The 17406-nt window shown below is 40.0% G+C and overlaps 1 protein-coding gene across 19 annotated transcripts in view; it reads right to left on the minus strand.

Annotated features, from left to right (window-relative positions):
* The window catches only part of herc1 (HECT and RLD domain containing E3 ubiquitin protein ligase family member 1), a 278704-nt gene that overhangs the window by 71008 nt on the left and 190290 nt on the right, over window positions 1-17406 (minus strand). For 18 of the 19 annotated variants that reach the window (XM_052042323.1, XM_052042328.1, XM_052042322.1 and 15 more), the window contains 6 exons: window positions 16852-16968; window positions 13954-14182; window positions 9551-9672; window positions 8955-9175; window positions 6551-6819; window positions 1949-2001 (listed from right to left, as the gene is read on the minus strand). In XM_052042323.1, coding sequence (XP_051898283.1) covers window positions 1949-2001; window positions 6551-6819; window positions 8955-9175; window positions 9551-9672; window positions 13954-14182; window positions 16852-16968 — 1011 coding nt within the window. The remainder of the gene's footprint in view (window positions 1-1948; window positions 2002-6550; window positions 6820-8954; window positions 9176-9550; window positions 9673-13953; window positions 14183-16851; window positions 16969-17406) is intronic. The other variant, XM_052042333.1, reaches the window with a different exon arrangement.

Below are 17406 nucleotides of genomic sequence, written 5' to 3' on the forward strand. Positions count from 1 at the left end.
ATGACAAGGTTTGAAAGACATTGGGACTGGTTCATGGATAGGAAAGGTTTGGGGGATATGGGTCAGAAGCAGACAAATGGGACTAGCTCAGGAAGGCACCTCGGTCAGTATGGACGAGTTGGGCTGAAGGGCCTGTTTCTCTACGACTCTAAAACAGGAATAAACATAGTAGGCATAACAATAAAGAAAGAGTTTGGATGAGAATAGGACTACTAAGGGACAGACAGGACAATTCCACAGGTGATGCTAGGGAAATGGCAGAAATATTACATTGTTATTTTGCTTCAGTATTTACCGGGGACATACATCAGGTGTACGTGACATTGGATGAGTGAATTTAAACAGAAAAACAGGATACATTAAATACGCTAATCAAACTCTGACAATAAAACTTCTAATCTAGATGGATTGAACCACATATTTTAAAAGAATCTCAGGAAGCGATAGCAAAGGCATTGCTACACATATTTAGTGATTTATTATAAAAAGGTATTGTGCCAGAGGGCGAGCAGACAATTGAATACCTGTACCTAAGAAGGGGGATGGCCAAATATTTAAGGAGAAGGATAACTTCTGAGAGTTATAGACCACTCAACTTAACATTACTGTGGTAGGAAAAGTAATGGAATCCTTGCTGACAACATCTAGAAACAATAGTCAGCATGGATTTTTAAAAGGAGAACTTTGTTTGATCTATCTTAATGGATTCTTTGAGGAGGTAATAGAATAAATAACATTAATGTAGTGGATGTAACTCATCTAGATTTTCAAAAATGCCTACAATAAGGGAGACCGCAACAGATTCATGACTAAGACCAGAGAATGTAGGGTCGGGGACGAGTGACAGAATGGACTGCCAGCCAGCTAGCTTCAGGAGAGAGAGTGGGAGTAAAAGGTAACTATTCACAGTGTAAGATGCTGTTCACCATATAAATTACAATTCGGATTCTGGAATTAAAATTTCTAAATTTTGTTATTACCATAAATTTTGTTAATACCAGTTACTGAGGAGGGGATGGGGTGCAACAAGAGGATAGTTGATAAGAAAGAAGATCGCAATAAATTAATCGGTCATTAGTAATTGTAGAAAATGCAAATAATTTGCAGAGGGAAGTTCCTCGCAGATATATGTGAGGTGGCACTTTTTGGAAGGAAGTTATTTATTACCTAGATGGGGTAATAGTTTGAAAGGATTTGAGTATAAACACACCAATCACTGAAAGTTTTGGCACATTGTCATAGCCATCAAAACAACCAAACCAAGTATAGGGCTTATTTCTAAAGGTGTGCAAGTGAAAGGTCGGGATGTTATGCTAAACCTGTATCAAACCTCGGGTTAGACCACACTTAGAGTACTGGATTCAGTTCCAGTGGGTATGTTGTACTAAGGATTTAGAGACTCTGGACAGGATGCAGACAAGATTTAAGAATAATAGCAGAATTGAGGGTATAAACTTCAGGAAACGATAAACACACTCCAACACAAAGCAGTAAATAATAACTCAATTGATCATTTTAAAGCTGATCAATAAGGTTTTTTGCTAGCTAATATGTGCAGACAGCTACAACTTAATGGAACAGTGAAACAAATGAGGGTTTGAATGGGGTAATGCTGTTCCTCTATTGGGAAGTAGATCCTTTGCCACTCTCATGCATCATTTCTGCTAGTTCATTGTAACAACACTAGTGCTCAATCATATGGCTGGGGAAATCAGGAAGAAAAATAATGTCATCCTCAAATGAATCTAAAGATGACTGCTGTACTTTACTCTTAATGACGTATTTGGTTATATCTATCAATTTAAATAAATTAAGTGGTGATAAACAAAAACAGAAAATGTTGGAAGTACTTAGCAGGGCAGACAGTACCTGGAGAGGGGTAACAAGGGTTAACTTTTCAGGTGGATGACCTTTCATCAGGACAATTGATTAGTGATTAAGAAAGTACCTTCATAAATGCTGTCCTGCTTGCCTATCAGATCAGGTGCCTGGCCTTTGTATCTGTAAAACAAACACCTACTCATCAGGCAAAATACATCTAACAAACTATTGCAATTATGTTGTGGGTGTAGTTGTGGAAAGGTGGTCAGCTTCTGAGGGTCTCAAGGATTGTGTGGCAGGGGGTGTCTGGCCAGATCATGGTGGGGTAGGTCCCCAAGGGAAAGCTGCTGGAATGGTAAATACTTTACTTTGAGGACAGAGCCGAGGAGGATTCCCAGTGCCAGACTCCATGGCAGGACAGGCTGCTTCCCTTTAAGCAACGATAAAGCAGGGGTCACAAACATCATGAGTGACCCCAATCATCTACAGGCCATGCATCCTTAAAGCAAAATCATGGAAGTAGCGTCCAGGTGTGGACTGTACTCTGCTGTTGCCATAATGCAAGTCTGTATAGAAGGGAAATACAGACATCATGGAACTTATAGCAAGTCCACTATGTTCCTTTACAATTCATCTTTGACTGAAATTTTATCACAATGCACATAACTCTGGAGCACATCATCCTTGATCTGGACCACACCTTGTACTTGTTCTACTTTGCAATTCCCACAGCCATAGTCACTTTTGTGCTCCAACAGTTTAAATCCAGCTCCAGGCCATGTTGCCACAGCCATCCCAAGAAGTGGAGCAGTACACTAGCTGGTCTGAGAAGAGATGCAGGGATATTTGTTGGGCTTCTTCCCAAATGCTGTGATGGCCTTTTGACAGCTTGTGGCTGCCAACCATCACCAAATTGCTTTTAAATAGCTGTGATCAGAAACATAAAATAACAGTTTGAAAAGATAATAAAAAAATTTAAACAATTAACAAACATACAGTGCCATGCAAAAGTTTGGGCACCCCTGGTCAAAATTTCTGTTACTGTGAATAGTTGAGTAGAAGATGAACTGATCTCCAAAAGTCAAAGTTAAAGATGAAACATACTTTTCAACATTTTAAGCAAGATTAGTGTACTATTTTTATTTTGTACAATTTTAGAGTGGAAAGAAAGGAAAGGAGCACCATGCAAAAGTTTGGGCAACCCAAGAGATTTGAGCTCTTGTAACTTTTACCAAGGTCTCAGACCTTCATTAGCTTGTTAGGGCTATGGCTTGTTCACAGTCATCGTTAGGAAAGGCCAGGTGATGCAAATTTCAAAGCTTTATAAATACCCTGACTCCTCAAACCTTGTCCCAACAATCAGCAGCCATGAGCTCCTCTAAGCAGCTGCCTAGCACTCTGAAAATTAAAATAAATGATGCCCACAAAGCAGAAGGCTATAAGATGGCAAAGCGTTTCCAGGTAGCTGTTTCCTTAGTTCATAATGTAATTAAGAAATGGCAGTTAACAGGAACAGTGGAGGTCAAGTTGAGGTCTGGAAGACCAAGAAAACTTTCTGAGAGAACTGCTCTTAGGATTGCTAGAAAGGCAAATCAACACCCCCGTTTGACTGCAAAAGACCTCCAGGAAGATAGGAAAATTTAGCAGACTCTGGAGTGGTGGTGCACTGTTCCACTGTGCAGCGACACCTGCACAAATATGACCTTCATGGAAGAGTCATCAGAAGAAAACCTTTCCTGCGTCCTCACCACAAAATTCAGAGTCAGAAGTTTGCAAAGGAACATCTAAACAAGCCTGATGCATTTTGGAAACAAGTCCTGTGGACTGAAGAAGTTAAATTAGAACCTTCTGGCCGCAATGAGCAAAGGTATGTTTGGAGAAAAAAAGTGTGCAGAATTTCATGAAAAGAACACCTCTCCAACTGTTAAGCACGGAGGTGGATTGATCATGCTTTGGGCTTGTGTTGCAGCTAGTGGCCCGGGGAACATTTCACTGGTAGAGGGAAGAATTAATTCAATTAAATACCAGTAACTTCTGGAAGCAAACATCACACCGTCTGTAAAAAAAAAAGCTGAAGATGAAACCAGGATGGCTTCTACAACAGGATAACGATCCTAAACACACCTCAAAATCCACAATGGACTACCTCAGGAGGCACAAGCTGAAGGTTTTGCCATGGCCCTCACTGTCCCCTGACCTAAACATCATTGAAAATCTGTGGATAGACCTCAAAAGAGCAGTGCATGCAAGACGGCCCAAGAATCTCCCAGAACTAGAAGCCTTTTGCAAGGAAGAATGGGTAAAAATCCACCAAACAAGAATTTAAAGACTCTTAGTTGGCTACAGAAAGCATTTATAAGCTGTGATACTTGCCAAAGGGGGTGTTACTAAGTACTGACCATGCAGGGTGCCCAAACTTTTGCTTTGGGCCCTTTTCATTTTTTGTATTTTGAAACTGTAAAAGATGGAAAAAAAAGTAAACTTGTTTAAAATATTAAAGAAATGTGTCATCTTTAACTTTATGCCCTTTGGAAATCAGGCCATCTTTTACTCGCTCAGCTATTCACAATAAAAGAAATTTTGACCAGGGGTGCCCAAACTTTTGCATGCCACTATATATTTAAGTAATATGACTTAATTAAAAGCATTAAAACTAAGTAAATATAAAAATAAACTCTTTACCTGAACTTCCTTTATTAATCCCAGTTAGTGAGCCTATTCAGATGAATGGGGTTGTGCTATATGCACCAACCATGACTGGCGTAAGGCAGAGGAGCAAACAAGCAGTAGATCCAGCCTTCAGCTTGTCATCTGTCAGAATGCCTCATTACCAAAGCCTTGCTTGGCTTGTGGTGAGAAGGACCTTCTGTCAAAGCCTTCACATACAGTCAAAGCACTGGCGAAACACCAAGCGGCCCTTGTGACGGCTGCATTGCAAGTGAAACCCTTGATCATCTCTGACTAGGGCACACATTTGCCAGGAAGCTCTTGAAGAGATGCAAGGGGATTTGTTGGGGTTCATCCCAAGCAGCTGTGTGAGGCAGAACTCTGTGCTTATTGGGCTATACCAAGGGACAGAAACTGAGATGGGCATCAATACACTAGGAAGCCACGAATTCAATGAAAGAAATCCTCTGGTCTGCCTAAAACTCACTGGTTCTCCAGTGCAAGATGTGCTTCACAACCAAATGCTGTCATCTGACATGCTCCAAGATCCAGGACTTGGTGCTGAGGGAGGCACTAAAGACAACTGCAGCCATTGCAAAGGTTCTGTGGGGAAGAGCACTGGTTTAGGACCCTCTAGTCATTGCACAATAAGTGACCGGAATCTGTGTTAAATCCCATGAACTATTTGCTCAAAGGTTGTATGCAAATGATAACTGATGTCATGCAATATTTAGCAGTTGGAATAACATTAATTGTGGTGAAAATGTTGAGTTGAATCTTCTGCATTTGAAATGTTTATGCACGGTGACACATCTGATAGAACTGCTGGCCTCACAGCACCAATGACCCAAGTTCAATCCTGACCTATGGTGCTTTCTGTATGGAGTTTGCAATGTTCCCCCTGTGACTGCACAGCTTTCCTCTAGGTGCTCTGGTTTCCTCCCACGTCTCAGGGACATGCAGATTGTAAGGTTACTGATCACTGTAAATTGTCCCTAGTGTGTAGGTGAGTGGCAGAATATGGAGGGAGGGGGTTTGAGGGAGGGAGTTGAGGGGTGTGTGGGGAGAATAAAGTAGGATTAGTGTAAACCAGTATTTGATGGTTGGCAAGGACTTGCTGGGCCAAAGCATATATTTTTGGGCTGAATGTCTCTATGGGTCTAAATATTTGAAAAAAACTTAAGAAGTGTCCTAGACAGTGTCCAACAGAAGAGTGAGAAGTCTGACCTCCTGCATGATTGTGACTTGTAGATTTAAAGGGATGATGCAAGCACTACCTATGAGGAAAGATTAGGAGATTTAATTGAATTGAATGAAGTTATAAGGGGCCTATGGAGAAAGACAGGGCAGACCCACTTCCCACAGCAGAGGGGGTCAAAAGCCAAGAGTGTAGATTTTAAGTAATTGGTAGAAGGTTAAGGGAGGAAATGAATAACAGCTTTTCCATCCAGAGGGTGGTAAAGGTCTGAAACTCTCTGCCTGCAAGAGTGATAGTGTCAGAAACACCAATTACATTATAAAATGTACTTGGATGTGTACTTGAAGTGCTGTGACCTGATGGCTTCAATAATGGTGACTGCTCATGACCTTCAGGGAGGGAAATATGTCCACCCTACCAAGTCCAGTCAATAGGTGGCTCCAGATACAAAGCAATATGGCTGACTCTTTTCTATCGTGAAATGACCTTGCAAGGTTAATTGGAAAATATTGGCCTAATCAAAGATACCTACATCCTTGTGGACTAATTCAGAAATCCAAACTTTTGGATATTTTAGTCCAAGGTTTTGAGATTTATTAATGGAAACCAATATTTAAAAATAAAGTGCCAATATGTTGATGGTGAAGATTCATGTTGCATGTAACAATAAAACTTTTCTGTATTATAACATTTCTGCCCACAAAATACATCCATTTCTACCAGCTAACAATGATGTATAGAAACTTATGGGAACCAACATTCAGTTTTAGAATTCATAGAAAAAATTCCTAGATTTTTTTTTAAAAAGAGGTGGATTGTATGATGACCAACTATTTGAAAGCATTTTCTCTGATCTTCTCTCACCTTTCTGAAACTGGGACCTTTGTCTTGCTCTTTGTAGCTAAGTACTTGTCTCTGCAGCTGCTACACAAGAGGTAATATGGATTTCCACTCCCACACTCTCCACCAAACCATCCGTCAACGTAGGACCCATTGCTCCGGTAGCCCTGCCTATTGGCACTCCGCCCACAGCCTGGATGGTTTTTCTTCATGTGGTGATTAAACTGAGTAACATTTGCATCGCAAAGTTCACAGATGACCAGTTCATCTCTTTCGTCAGACTCACAAACATGCTGCAGATAAACAAATGAGTCATTGAGAAATCTACAAACAATCTGCACTGAAAGTATCAAAAACAATTTTAAAAGTGTAGCAATCAAAAGCAAAATATTAGTATTATTTCAAATAAAATATTATTGCCCTGTGAGGTATTCTTTGTTCTTTGAATGATATACATACCTCCACATGTTGGGCTGATTTGGAGAAAACTACACTTAGATTAAATGCTATAGTGCTGCTGCAAGTTGATTCCCTCCCTCCATTAGACAGAGATCAAGGCTGAAACTAAATAGAAGTGGCAAGCTGATTTATAAATCCACGAGCCCTAGACTCCTGAAGAATGAGAGGAAACAGTGGTTTGTGGGGAATGTAAATAGTTATGTATGATTTACATTTTTGTAACCAGCATGAACGTGCTGCTATAGCAGACCACTGTAGGTCTGGAATTGTCAGAGGTCAGCTGTAAGTTGCAAAATGCTTTCAACCACCTACTTAGCTGCCCATTCTTTGGCCAATGACCTTCCATGTCTTTTTGCACTATTGGAAGCAAACTTCAAGATTCTGAAAATTACTGTTTAAGACAATGTAATGCGGATTCTTTAAATATTTGTTCACATCTGATGGTACATAAACAATAAGGCAATACCTGCAGGTCCAAATAAAACTGGGAAGCAACATGAGGAATAATCAGGATAAATCAGAATACCAACATCAGAAATGGGTGATTTATATTAAACCTGCAGTTTGCTAACTCCTGAGTCAAAATTAAAGTCACTTAAGAAACAACGTAACAGGTTGAAAATCATCCAATGGTAGATGAATTTATTTGTGGAATACTAAGGTCTCAGTCTGACATAGTGTTGGCTTATTTATGGGCAGCCTTTTAGCCTGTGATTATTTTGAGCCTACTATCTCAAAAAAATTTTTTGGCTCATCACCTCAAATTAGCTGCTACACTTCCTACATTACGACAGTGACTGCACTTTAAAAGTGATTAGCTGCCTAACAAGCCCTTGGGGAAGTCCTAAAATAATGAAAGGTGCCATATAAATGCAAGTTTGTTCCAAGGATGTGGCTATTTCCAGCATCATTTAGTACGAAAGGTATTTAACCTTATCTTTTTGAAGTCATATGGTTTATACTGAAGAACAAGAGAGCTGGTGGATGTTTTCATCTGAGATTGAATGCGAATGTAAACTTTGTTGCTTTTATCCAATGTATCTAACATTACTGCAGAAGTATTAACCACATTTTTAGGTAGCATTTCTACTTTAGGAAGTTAGAACACATTGGCTTCAAAGAACTTTCTGTATATTTGATTTCTTGTCATGTCCCTTGCACCTTATTTGACTACCTGCATTGCACTTTCTCTGTAACTGTAACACTATATTCTGCATTCTATTATTGTTTTCCTTATGTGTTACCTCAATGTACTTATGTATGGAATGATCTGTCTTCTTGGCAGGCAAACACACCTTGGTACGTGACAATAATAAACTAATTACCAATATTTAAATCTAGTCATGGGTGACTCAATAAACTTCTGTGCTCAATGTAAATTGACTAACGATCCTCCTAGTTGATTTTTATTGTAAAAGATATAATTGAAGAGAAGCATGCAAAGAATAAGCTTTTATATGAAACAGAAAGTAGCAACTTAGGAAGATGGAGTTTTCAGTATTAAAAACACCCGTCAAGTCCTACTTGTTATGGTTTCAATTGTAGCTTTTTTTTAATATATATTCCAGTGAAAATAAAATGATGCAAGAGGATACCTCTAACACTGAGAGCCAGAAGGTTAAATAGCTTTGTGTCCTGAGAAATTCTATAGCCCAAAATTTCCTTGGAGTTTCACCTGTTCCTCTGCCATTGTAACTTCTTAAGTTACAGCAGAAATAGTGGGACTTCCACTGCACCTATGGCAAGGTTATGACCCTAAGCAAATTCCGGGCCTAAGATTCAGTAATGTATCTCTCTACTTTGTAGCAAACAAATCATGCATCCAAATGCATTTTTAATTGATAATATCTTAGATTGTTTGCTCCAATTTTTCCCATCATGATCACAAGGGTTAAAACACAGCAAAAGCAATTTTGGACTACAAGCTTAAAGCAAGTAAGCAAAAGCAGCGGAAGCTGCAGGCACACACCCATGTCGGCCAGTCCAATACCTCTGGAATCCACATTCCCAATATATCACTATCACTCGCAAAGTCCTGACCAAACATGGCTTCCATTGCTTCATCATCCAGGTCAATCTCCAACTCTTCATCAAGGCTGAAGTCATAGAGGGCACCTGGGTCTTGTGGCACCGATGTGCCCTCTCGCCGACTTTGGTTTCGATGTGCCTGAACTGAACGGTACAGACCTGCTGCAATTTTAAAATAAATGCTTTATCAAATTATTAAACACATTTAAAAATATTTTAAAAAATAACTGCATATTGTTAAAATTTAAGCTACATTTTCATCTTTTGCAGAGTTTACACTTTAGGAGTAATCCTTTTGCGAAGACCATTGAAGAATGAAGTTGTGTAAAAACGGATTCATTCACTGACATTCAAATTTATCAACAATGGAACCTGTACTGAATCAAGGTTAATGAATAATTACAGTACTATCCTACCTTCATATCATATATACACACACATACATATATAAAAGATGCTAAAACTAAAAAATATTCTGTTCAGTTAGTTGAAGTCACAGATATAGTTGTGAATTTTGTGTAGGAATGTTTGAATCACCTGCACGTGCCAACAGTGTCCGAGCTGCCAGCTCAAACTTTTGCCTCCTAGTGACAGTTGAACGGCTTCTGGAAGGTACACTGGTGGATGATCCATTCTCCTCTTGATCCAATCCATCAGGGCTGCAAACATAATTTTATTAAAATATGGAACATAAAAGGCTTCTTTTTTTAAAAAAACAGCACTGACCTTAAAAAAAAGCTTAGTTTTATAATTAAAGAAATAAACTTAAGGATTCCGATGCCTCCAACAAAAAAAAATGACGTGAATGATTTGAAATATTTGCTATCTACAGAAGTGATATTAAATGTAGAGTGTAGAAAGTTCATAGAATAAAATTTCATCATTCCCTTAACTAGCACTCTGGCTACGTTAAATCATGAAACATTACTTTAAAACAAATACAAACAATGCTGCGAGAATAACTAACACACATAAGATGTAAAAAGAGTTGTGGACCCAGTTGTACCGTGGGTCATGTGCTCCAGCTAGTAGAATATTGGAGAAGCTGTAAGTTGTTTTAAGCTAGGTTCAGACGGTGAGATATTTAGCAGCTTTAATGAAGTCTGGGAAAGCTTGTTTTCTTTAGTTTTAGCTGGGATTGACAGCAACATTTTTGTCAGCTTTTAAAGGTGGTTGCAAGCAGTTTATTTTGTTAGCCTGGGCAAGAGTTGATAACAGCTTATTTTATGACCTTCTCAGCCTGAGTAGAAAGTTGATAACAGTTTGTTATTCAGTCAAGCATGAATTAAAAGATCTTGGGAAAGTATGGTCTTCAGCACCCAGGTCCACAGCTGCATAATTAAGAGACAAAAAACAGAGGTCAACCAAAGACTGACTATCATTGTGTGAGATTCCAATTTTAAAAATGGTATAAATATTTCAGTCAAAGAACATCTCTGCTCATCAGTGAAATACCACTCCAAATTCAGACTGAAGACACAAGATTCAGGGCAGGAAGGAGAGGTCAAGGAAGATGCAAATGCACAAAACTACCAGTTGTTTGATCCATATGGTTTGGTAACATTGCTCTGGGCTGAATAGTTTGAATAATTTACTTAGTGCAACTGTCTTAATAAATGGTTCTAAAACTTTTTCTCACCAAGTTAGTTTTCACTTTCAACTACATCAATCACCAAAAAAAAATGGGTCACTGCAAAGGCCAACAGAATTTAAAGAATATATTCTTTATAAATCTTTTTTTTACAAAAAGGAATGAACACATGTGGAAACTTGTAACCAACACACTAAACTATTTACTACCATTGCCAACATAATAACACTGACTGCATTTCAAAAGGGATCCATATATTGTAAAGTATGGAAAACCGTGTGAAGTGATATACAAATGCAAGTTTTCTCTACACTGGGTAGTATGTGGTTCTTAAGTGAGCAGGGAGGTGATTGCAAAGATAACGGCTTATAGGGTAAATATTCCTGTTCTTCCAAGTTCGCAAGCAATGTTGTAAAGGTATTACCATTTCAGAGTAAAAAGGTGGAACAGTGGTGCAGCAGCTTCAGAGACCTGTCTTCTACCCTGGTTTCTGCTGCTCTGTGGAGCACTTCCGATGACAGCATGGATTTCCCCCATTTCCTCCCACATCCCAATGATGTACTAGTTGGTAGGTTAATTGACTGCTGCAAATTACCCCAAGTGTAAATGGGTGGTAGGAAAATCACTGTGGAGGTGATGGGCATCTGAAAGAGAATAGATCACCAGGAAGACTATGGAATGAGATGCTCTATGAACCAGCATAAACTTGATGGGCTGTATATCATCCTCCTCCATTATGGACGATACTTGATCTTATCTTAGTAAGTAAAACTGGGCTGGTGTTGGAAGCATCAGTGGGGGAACACTTTGGGAGCAGTGACCATAATTCAGTAAGTTTCAAGCTACTTATGGAAACGTATAAGATTGGTCCTCAAGTTAAGGTCCTAAGGCTGATTTCAATAGAGTAAGAGAACAAAAGCAGATTGGGAGCAGATGCACACAGACAAAATGATAGCTGACAAGTGGAAGTTTTGTTTTAAAAAGAAAGTTAATAAGAATTTAGGGACAGCACGTTCTGGTAAGGGTGCAAGGCAAAAATGGCAAGATTAGGGAACCTTGGATGACAAAGGTTGTTCAAGGTTTGATCAGGAAAAGAAAGGAAGCATATGACAGGTATAAGATGGGATTGAGGAAGTCTCTTGAGAGTGTATAGGAGAGAATTTGAGAAATTAGGAGGGAAAATGAGGCAATGAAATACCCCTGGCAAGTAAGATTAAGGAGAATCCCAAGACATTCTGCAAGTATATCAGGAACAAGGTAGCCAGGGACCAAAGGGAACCAGGTGATGTGGGCGAGGTTCTTAATGATTACTTCTCATCTGTATTCACAGGAGTTCACGGAGGAGTATGTGGATAATCTCGAGCAAGCCAGTATTAAGAAGGAGGAAGCATTAGATGTTATGGGATACATAAGGTTCATAAGTCCCCAGGGCTGGATGAGATCTACCCCAGAATGCTATGGGAAGCAAGGGAGGAGACAGCTGGGATCTGAAAGAGATTTTTGCATCTGGTGAGGTGCCAGAAGACTGGAGGATAGCTAATGTTCTTCCTTTATTCAAGTAGAGCAGCAGAGATAAGTTAGGTAACTACAGGCCAGTGAGATTCACATCAGAGATAGGAAAATTATTGGAGACAATTCTAGAGGATAGAATTTGTGTACATTTGAAAAGGCAGGAGCTGATCAGAGGACATCCTGCCTCACTAATTTGATTGAGCTTTCTCTAGCAGATAACCAAGAAGATTGATGAAGGCAGGGCAATAGATGTGATCTGCATGGACTTTAGTAAGGCATTTGACATGGTCTTGCATGGGAAGCTGGCCAGAAGGTTAAGGTACAAGGCTAATTGAATCCAAAACTGTCTTGGTGATAGGAAGCAGAGGATCGTGGTGGAAGGATGCAGGGATTGGTGCTAGGTGCTTGTTGTCTGTGATATATATCAACAACTTGGATGTAGGAGATATGATTAGTAAGTTTGCAGATGATATGAAAGTTTTTGGTGTTGTGGATAATGAGGAAGGTTGTTTAAGTCTACAGTAAGATACAGATCAGATGGAAAGGTGGGCCAAGCATTGGCAGATGGAATTTAATCCCAACAAGTGCCAGATGATGCATTTTGGGAAGTCAAATAGGGGTAGGACGTATACAGTAAACAGTAGGTTGCTAAGGAATGTTGATGAACAGAGAGACACTGGGGTTCCAAGTTCATAGTTCCCTGAAATTGGCAACACAGGTAAATATGGTGGTAAAGGAAGCATATGGGAATGCATGCCTTCATAGGTTGGGGCACAGAATATAAAAGTCAAGATTTTAAGTTGCAACTCTACAAAATACTGGTTAGACCACACGTGAAGTATTGTGTGGAGGTCTGGTTGCCACACTTTGGAAGGATGTGGTTGTGTTGTACAGAGTGCAAAAGAGATTCTCCAGGATGTTGCCTGAATTGAGAAGTTATTGACTTGGCTCGTTTTCTCTGGAGCAAAGGAGGCTGAGAGGCGACCTGATGGAGGTATACAGGGTGAGAGGAAGGAGTTTTAAAGGGGATTTGAGGAGAATTTTGTGTTTTTTTTAAAATGCAGTGGTTGATATCTGGAACTCACTGTAAGAGGAAGTGGAGGAGTCAGATACAATCACTACATTTAAGAAATACTTAGGCAGGCACTTAAATCAGCAAGGTATAGAAGGCTGCAGGCCTAGCGTGGGCAAATGAGATGTGTATATGGGCAAAGAGGTCAGCACGGACGTGGTGGGCCAAAGGGCCTGTTTCAGGGCTATATACCTCTATTACCATGATGTAATATGAACTATGAGACTTATCGTTCGTAACTTGTTAATACCAAAGAAATCCAGATAATAGTATAAAAATACAAGAGATCATACAATGAGAAGGCAAACAGCTTCTTGGAAAGGCCTCACTGACCAACACACCTCCTGTCAGGTGGCTGTCCCATCATTTCCTCTAACCTTCCAAATTAGGTGAGTAGAATTGAAGTGGTTTGGTTATTCTATAAGAAACTTAACATCTTTATCTTCAAATCCATTCATTTTGGACAGTTAAAGTGCAATATAGTTTTCCAGTTCACCTCCAGTGAACAATAAGATTAAGCTACAATGGACACACAAAAGAATGCAGATGCTGTAATCTGGAGCAGGAAACAAACTACAGGAGGAACTCAGCAGGTCAGGCAGTCCTGATGTAGGGTCTTGACCTGAAATGTTGCCAATTCCTTTCTCTTCACAGATGCTGCTTGACCTGCTGAGTTCCACCAGCAGTTTGTTTTATGCTCTGGATTAACCTACAATGTCTTTAACTGGAGCAGTTAATCATGAAAAATAGAAGCCATTAACTTACCCCTCACTAAAGCCCTCTTCCACTTCAGTGGCATCAACAGCAGGGATTTCAGGTGACTGCAGGTAGCCTTGGTCTCTGGACTTATCACCACTGCCTGAAGCAGTTGCCCCATAGCATGAATCCGAAGGCACTGTAGACTGTGGCTCATCATCCTCTTCTGTACCTGGGTGCTCTATCATCCACATGGCCAACACAGTGATGTTTTGGGCATCTGCTTCTCCTCTAGCACCTTATAGAGTTATGTAAATACAAAACCATTAAGTAAACTCACAACTTTGGTAACATTTTTCCCTCAGTACAAAATCAAAATTTAAGGCAGACAATCTTGCTGTTCCACCTCCCATATTTAAAGTGATAATCTCTGGGTGGGAGACAACAACAAAAAAAAATCATGATAACCTGGAGTGATATTCACAGTAGTACGTGCATCATGCATCACAGGCAAGGTGTGCAGTAAACCTTCAGCACAACTTCCCTGTGCATAACACAACCTTGCATTGAATGTAGAATATTAAAGCTTGAAATTTTCTTTTTTCACTCATGCTTTGTACTATCAGAGAAATTAACATTAGTGGTTTCACTTGCGACAAGGCATGCTGAAATTGCAGATCTTCTCATCAAACAATTCACATAAAAGAAATCAGTCCAGATTTTCAAAGCATTTCACATCTGTAATTATTATACCAAAACAATTCAGCTGAAATTTTAATTCAACAAATTTCCTAACAAATGCAGAGATTTTGCTTTAACAAAAAGTTGCTTAGCTTCCAGGTACAATGCTACTTTTATAAAGTACTGGATAAAGTCCAACGTACAAGCTTTTTAAAAATGAAAATCAACGGAATCCATAGATTGGAAACCATCTTGGAAAGATTTTTATTTATATTAACTTATTTTTCAGGCATTGCAGGCAAACATAGAACACTACAGCACAGTGCAGACCCTTCGGCCCACAATGTTGTGCCGACATTTTATCCTGCTCTAAGATCTATCTAACCCTTCCCTCCCACTTGTAGTATGAAAGGCCAGGGGTCAGATGGCAGTAACACTACTGACCCCCATGGTTGGATGATAGCATTGCCTATCGGGTCGGAAGCTACACCACTGTCAATCAAGGGTCCGGCTCCACCCCACCAATCAAGAACATACCTTAAGGATTGGCTTGTAACTCACCTTTGTTCTTGACCCTGAATCATTGGTTTGTTTGAACTACCTGAACGGGCTCCACCCAGCTACAGCCCTACAAAAGATGGTACATGTGGGCAGTTCACTCTCTTTTCCAACTGCTGCTTGGGTTGAGAACACAGATGAGAGGGTGTACTTCCACAGGGGTCTAGGAGCGTCCTAAGTGGATTCCCAGTAGCGTAGAGCCGTTGTTCATCCAGATTCAGGGGGTTCAGACAACGTACTTGTTCATTCCCTGATCATTTGTACTAGTTCGTTTTGTGTGTGTGTGTGTACTTCACCCGCTGCAACTCCCCCCACATTTCGCAATCACCTGAGTGCGAGTGTGCATTTGTTCCTGCGTCTGTCTTTGTAAATAAAATTCTCCTTTTTAAAGTACAAAGACTGGGTGTCCAGATACCTCTATCTTTAAGATTCAAAAGAACCTTTCTCATAACACCACACAGCCCCCTATTTTTTCATAATTGTTGCATTGTGGAATTTAAATTCCACCTGCCAATGCCAGCATTTGTTGTGCATCACTCATTCCCCTTAAATGGCTTCCCCACCTCCTTGAACGGCTGCAGTCCTTCAGATTAAGTTACTCCCACAGTGCTATTGGGTAGGGATTTCCAGGTTTTTAGACTAAGCACAAGTGAAGGAGCAGTAATTATATTTCAAAGTCAGGATGGTGGTGTTCCAATGTATTCAAAGCCCTTGCTTTTCTTGCTGGTAGTCTACACAGGTTTAGAAGGTGCTATCAGCGTAGCCAAGGTGAGTAATGACAGTGGTAGGTGGAATGAATGTTTAGGGTGGTGGACTGAATATCAAATGGGTTGCTTTGCCCTGGAAAGCATGAAACATCTTGAATACTATTGGAGCTACACTCATGCAGGCAAGTGGAGTGTTCCAGCACAGACAGTGGAAAAGCTTTGGGTGTCAGGACATGAGTCACTTACTACAGGATATCCAGCCTCTGACCTGCTCTTGCAGCCATAGTATTTATATTGTTAGGTAATGCCTTTTTGGAGATGGTCACTGCTGGCATTTTTGTGGCATAAATGCTAGTTGCCACTTATCAGCTCATACCCTGACGTTGTCTAGTTCTTGCTGCACGCAAACATGAATTACTTCATTTGCTGAGAGCCACGCATGGAGTTGAATCAGATGATGTGATTGGGCTCAGGTCACTGCCCTGAGGAACTCCTGTCGTGATATCCTGGGGCTGGGATTGATCATCAACAACCACACCCATTTCCTTTGACACCAACCATTGGCTTGTTTACCCATTCACTCCATTTTCAATAGGGCTCTTTGATCCCATCGTCAGTCAAATGCTGCCTTGATGTCTCATCTCACCTCTGGAATTTGGACCAAGGTTGTGATAAGGTCTTGAGCCAAGTAACCCTGTTGAAATCCAGACTAGGCATTGCTATTGGAAAGCAAGCAACTCTTGACAGCATTTTCGATGACAGCTTCCATCACTTCATTGAGCGTGGACTGACAACACTGATTGAGCTGATCACAGTGATTGTGATAAATTAAATGAGCTGAGGTAAAGCAAAAAATAATATAAGGAGTTTTGGGGTTTGGTGAATAGTGTGTCTCATTTGAGGATCTCAATCAATTTTCTAATATACAGTTCCTCGAGATTTCTTTCTACTAATGGTGTGATCTATCACAAAGCAGGAAATAAGCCAGTAATGAGCTCTTTACTTGCAAATATAGATTTACCTGTGGCTTCCATGGCTTTTGTAATTTGCCTGAGTGAAAAACCCATTTCTAAAAGAGGAACGGCAATGGGTGGCGGTGGTGGCGAAGTTGAAAGTCTGCTACTAGGATCAGACGAAGCTAATGAAATAAAGAACACTTAATTAGCTGGTGACACTTTACACTTGTACCATCAGTTTCTAAAGCCACACACACAAAATGCTGGAGGAACTCTATATAGAGGGAAATGAACAGTTGATGTTTCAGGTCATCTGCCTTCATTTCGTCTCCAGTTTCTAAAGTAGTTTGTCAGGTCCGAGGACTGTTAATTGCTTTAACGCATTTTGTTCCAATGTCCAAAGCTCTTGATATTTGAAACCAGATCTTTAGATGTCATCAGGTACAAGGAAAGTTTGCAAATGCATCCTCTTCCAAATGCTATAATAGTATGATTCCACTCAAATTTTTTTCTGTTTTCCCTCTCACTTATTGCCAGTGAAAACAATTTGGTCAATTTTTTTTTAAGAATGACAGACTTACAGAAGTGGTTTGCTAAAAATAATCAAACTGCAGTAACAG

Source organism: Pristis pectinata, chromosome 32, assembly GCF_009764475.1.
Source record: "Pristis pectinata isolate sPriPec2 chromosome 32, sPriPec2.1.pri, whole genome shotgun sequence".
Taxonomy (NCBI): domain Eukaryota; kingdom Metazoa; phylum Chordata; class Chondrichthyes; order Rhinopristiformes; family Pristidae; genus Pristis; species Pristis pectinata.